The 5478-nt window shown below is 44.9% G+C and overlaps 1 protein-coding gene across 1 annotated transcript in view; it reads right to left on the bottom strand.

The window, feature by feature from the left end:
• Positions 1–5478, bottom strand: part of LOC118340053 (bone morphogenetic protein receptor type-2-like) — a gene marked incomplete in the record, with an annotated part of 29270 nt that overhangs the window by 18067 nt on the left and 5725 nt on the right. The window contains 2 exon segments of the mRNA XM_035677901.1: positions 1356–1535; positions 1832–2017. Of these exon segments, the coding sequence (XP_035533794.1) occupies positions 1356–1535; positions 1832–2017 (366 nt within the window).

The following is a 5478-nucleotide window of genomic DNA, read 5'->3' as shown; positions in this document are numbered from 1 at the left end:
AGGGGGGGGCTGATGGCGGCGGTTGCTCCATCATCTGCCCTCCCCCTCCTCCCCCTCGTTCTACCACACACATTGCTTTCATTCACAGCTAAACCTTGAGAGGAAGGAACAATTAACATCTGTTTGCTTTGTCTGACACCTCACTAAGAACACACCGGCAACTTAATAAACACAATGGGCGAGCATCGATACAAACAGAATTCGGTAACAACCACTTTTATGGCTCTTTAGTGCATATAATCTATATATCACACTGAGCAAATTGCAAAGCCTATCTGATCTCAAACCAACTTATCTCTGCAATTCAGTTGTCAAGGTTCACAAAGGATTGGAATCAGAAAGCTCAGTTCTAAGCCGTGTGGCTGAATGATGCAGCAGAGGAAGAGGAGGAGGAAGAGGAGGAGGAGAGAGAAAGTAGTTACAAGTAGGTAGGTGTAGGTACAAAAAGCTCTGATATCTAACATCCTTTCATTCTTCTCTGTTAATAGCTTTGTGTTTCAGAACTGTGTGGGCCTGCGTTTGATTTCTCCCATTCTTTTCTTTTGTTAGTCATGTTTCTTTCATTCATTGCCCTCGCCTAACGCACCCAATTGTGTTGTGATTGTTGATGTTGATTGTTGATGTTGATTGTGACCGCAGATTCTCTCTGGTACGAGAAATTGCTCCATGAAAGCTTAAGATGTAACCTTGGGAGGCAGCAAATCACGAGAGCGGCCATCGTGCCAGGCTCCAAGCTATGTGGTTATTGACGACGTTATATGGTTCATTGATCTGATTGGTTGGAAGTTGGCCTGTGACAGACAGCGAGCGACAGATGGTTCATCAAATCTCCTGCTAAATATTTTTTTAAAGTGCCTGCCCCTCTGTTCTGTGTAATAAAGCATCTGGCCTAGTCAGGTTACTAAAAAGTGTCTTCGAGTCAACTTATCTGTGTGAAAAACACTATCTGAAGGATTTATTCAAGTAGTAATCAATGACAGAGCAGCTACATTCAGCTATGTTCTCAATACAAGACAATTTCCCTCATAGTTTAAACTTGCATTTGAACTGACCCGATGTCACAGTTGATCAATAGCAAAGTGATTTCCCTCACTGCCTGTACTTTCAAAAAATGGCCAGCACAAAATTCAATACTAAAGCCATAATAGCGTAGGCTGAAATCTGGCTTTAAATCTATCTGGCTGATCACCAGTCATATAAAAAAAAGATGCATCATGACTAGAAAGGAATCCTTTGGCAAAGAAACTGACTACAAAACAAGCACGTTTAGAATATCATCTATTGTGTGACTACATGTACAGAGCGCAGCAGTGATTGGTACTGTGGTTCCACTTTGTGCAAGCACGTGTCCTTACAGATGGGTTGCGCAGTGGTGGGGCTGGGCGGTGGGAAGTCCTCTGTGAAGTTGACATTGCACATGTCGCTGCCGCAGCAGCAGAAGTGGTACGTCCCATTCTGCATCTGTGGGGGGAGGTTGGTCACGACACAGCGGTCGTCACGGCAAGCCTGGTGGTCGCCCAGATGTGTCCAGCAACCTGACGGAGAGCGGAGACAGAAGAGGATGGGGGCGGTGAGGGTCCAATCACTACAAGAGGCACTACTATGGAGGCTAAATGTTAGCCAATGTTAGAAAACTTAAGTGTATATTGCTCTACATTGATATTACTAATCCAGTTTGCCAACTTTTTGCGACTGTTACACTTTGTTCCAGCACCATTATCTGTAACTGTCACTTGTGGCAACAGTAAATACTCTTCAAAAATGTCACACAGTCTCACTTTAAAGTTGGTAGTTGTACAAGTAAACCTCGAGGCAGTCTCTGAAGTTTTACCTTGTTTGACAAGTCGCACTTCGCCTGGAGGACTTTTCTCCCACAGTCCAAAACAGTGGCTGCCCTTGGCACATCGGATGGTGGTGTTCTCTGGGGAGACCCGGCCTTCGCCCCCCGCCACTCGATCCACCTCCCACTGCTGGTGCTGGTCTGTGAAGGCACACTCCCTCTCCTCACCCTGCGCCGCTGTGAAGAGACAGAGGAGTTGAGTCGATTCAAATTTCTAGAAAAACAGAGCTGTGCTCTGCAGTAGCAACAGAGTGAAAGAAATAGTTGGGTGACAAGAGGCTAAGATGGAGGCAGTTTGTGAGTGTTGATGAGCATGTGTGGTGAGGAGAGAAGATTAGACCGCTCAACAGCTTCATTAATTTATGCCATTTCATCGCCTTGTTTATCGATCATTGTCCACCGACACACTTTTCTATGCACACACTCTGATGGAAATCACATCAACCCTTTCCTAATAAAGCAAGAGTGCAAACTATATCTATATACACATACATACATAGACATACAGACACTTCTTGTCTGCTAAACCAGCTACAGAGACAGATTGATACTGTTACTGCGACTGTCTATGCAGGAAAAATACACAGCTGAAAAATAACTGTCTGCCTGCAAAGACTGCTGCCTTTCAAGATCAATGGAAATACCAATTTAAACTCTAGCCTGAAGGACATAACAAACACATGCAGGGGCGAAGGGTTTGAAAGAACCATCATTAAAAACGTAAACAAAAACTGCAAGATGACCATGAAAATGAAATGTCCCAAACTGAGAGATTGATTGAACTCCCACCTTCTACTGAATAACGCGTGAAAGATGTGTTTTGAACGAAAAAAGAAAAGCCAAAATGTGTCCAGTTGCGAAACAGACAGTCTGCTTGCTGACTTCCAGTTAACGTCTGGGAGAAATAGTTTGAGCCAATGTCAGAGTGTGTGTTTGTGTACATAGCCTGCGTTGTGGGTAATTTCAGATAAGGGAAACATGATGTGCCAGTTTGTTTCCCTTACTCCCAGCTCCTCCCTTTCCTCCAGCCGGGAAGAGAGGGTGGGGGGTCTGTTATGAAGGGGTGGAGGGAGGAGGGTGACTGTGCCCTGCCCAAGGTCAAGCTAGCCTGTGTGGGCAGAGGGTGACGCGATGGAGCGGTAGCTCTGCTGGGCACGGCGCCAACTCTTCTCCTCTGCTCCCATCCGCAGATAAAGCTATCAACCCTGGCCTACTGCGGGCCTCGGCTGCCCTCAACCTGCGGGCCTCTACTGCCTGCTGTTCTGTAGGAGTGACTCTGCCTGCAGGGGGAAGTGCGCTGCGTGCATGCAGAGCGGGAAAGGAGTTCAAACTAAGGGTTAAGTATGTGGAGGAATTTCTCATTCCGGCGAGGAAACTGAATTTCAATAAGCTGTCGATGGCACTGCGAGGGTTAGCGGTTACATTCCCGACGGGGCAGACGATTCTCCACTTACGTGTATTTCCAGCACATTAACATGCGCTGGGTTAAAATGACCACTAAAAAGGTACATGGGCTGCGTAATTATCATAAATGTTACATCACACTGTACATGTTCTCACTGGATCAAACTAAAAGCTAGAAAAACAACAAGACTAAGCAGAGAAGGCACAGGTTTAAAAGTACCACAACTACAGGAGAGACACACATATTTTACCACTTCTCTATTGCTGCGGAGGGATAATCAGCTCTGAGGAAAAACACACACACAACACTCCTGGTATTTACTTTAGAAAAACAGAATTTCCACAAACTTTCAAGCTGTATTTTTTCTCTTATTGAATCATTTCAAGAGGGTGGCGGCAGATCTTTCACGTGTTCTCTTTATTGCTGCCTCCATTTTGTGTATTACTGAAAAAAACAAGTACTTCAAGCTGTCCTCGCCACTGGAGGACACGTTAACAGACAGGTGCAGACAAGAAATGGTGCACAAATGTTTGCCATGTATAACTCACTTTCTTCCCACAGTACTAACCCTGCGTTACTTCCAAGGCCAGGGCAAAATAATATTCATACTACATTATTTCATCATCAGCTGGTGAGGAATGTTGCCTGGGACCTATTAGCGTGATATCATGTACGCGGACATCAAGTGCATATTTAAGGCCCCTCACGCGAGGTTCTCGATTTAAAACAGCTGGAAACATTAAAACATCGGCAATTCACAAAGCCGCTGTCAGCTTACATTGCACGCTATTTACAAATGGGGACTGAAATCAGGGAGGCATTTTATTCAAAAGAAATCACAAGAAATCTGGCCCAGTTATCATCATAAACTACCTGTTTGATGCGAGATAATACGGGAAGATTGTCGACCACGAGCAACAAGGCTTTGAACTATGAATTAGGGGATTTTCAATGTAGCTACTGCCGTGAGGTTAAAAGGCACTATGTACTTTCCTTGACTGTGAAAACTCAAACTGCTTAAGAACAGCCACGGAGACGCAAGGTTAAACAATAATAATCGCAGCCTCATCGGTGGTCGGTCTTCGTGTACGCTTCCTTTCTAATAACGCAGGAATCGAGGGCAGTGGGCGGTGGAGGTGAGGACATGAGCTGTAGACGAGGAACTCTAGTAAAGAAAGGAGAAACATTAAGGAACAATAGCAGGAAGTGCTTAGCTGGTGACAACACCCATAGACAGTCAGACAAACAGACTGCTCTATGGATTTCTGTTCTCCTAATCCTCCCGTTCAAGGCCAGAGTATCTTCTGTACTTCTCCCAAAGCTGTGTAGATACTGTATTCTGACATTAATTATTAATATTCCTACTACAATTCAAGGCCGTGAAATCAAAAACCCCATAATGATGCTCGGTCTATGAGAGCTCTTGGGCATGAAAAAACTGAAAAGGGGGAGATAAAAGGCTTGAATGTACCAAGTTCAATCTAGAAATTGATTTTGGGGTTTCATTCACAAGTATGATAGATTTTTTCCCACTTTATTGTCGTGAAGGAAAAAGGTTATTTAAGTATATTTTAGTAGCACTAATACAAAGCCAAACAGCAATGCCTCCGTACAAGCACTACTAAGTATGTATCACGTACCCCTGACGATAACGTATATTTGATAACAAGGCTGCACATGCTAAACGGAGAGAGTGGGCTGATCACACAACAGCTTCTTTAATTCCCACTGCCTCCTGACTGTTAACATAAAGGCTGCTGGGGCTAGTCACCCTCTGAAATATATCAGATTTATAGATTTTGCCACTCAATATGCAAAAAAAAAAAAAGCGAACAGAAGCAGAACAGTGTTGCGTGGATGGAGCTCAAACCCGAGCAGTCACAACCAGGCTTTGCTCATTTGCAGTCTGAGCCATGGGAGCTCTCCTGTGGGTCAGATTTCATTGGTTTGTCCGCCGCTCTGCTTGGCTGTGGTTGGTTCTTTGACTGAATTCGGTCTTAGGAGTGTTTCTGGTTGGGTGCCAATCTCTGTGTTTATCTGTGATTGGCCGAGGCCGGCTCTGTCCCTGAATCTACTCTGTGGAGCTTGCTGTGTGATCTTGGCTTCTACTGCAGTATTGGATTGTGGGTCAGAGTATGCAGGCAAGGCCAGTGGAGCGAGGCAGATGAGAGAGAGAGAGAGAAAGAGAAAGAGAGAGGGAGAGAGAGAGAGAGAGAGAGAGCTGTAACTAAAG

The sequence above is a fragment of the Morone saxatilis genome, unplaced genomic scaffold (genome assembly GCF_004916995.1).
Source record: "Morone saxatilis isolate NCDOM2014 unplaced genomic scaffold, NCSU_SB_2.0 Contig6, whole genome shotgun sequence".
Classification (NCBI taxonomy): domain Eukaryota; kingdom Metazoa; phylum Chordata; class Actinopteri; family Moronidae; genus Morone; species Morone saxatilis.
Note: the sequence above shows the minus strand (reverse complement) of the source record. Positions and strands in the feature narration are given on the sequence as shown.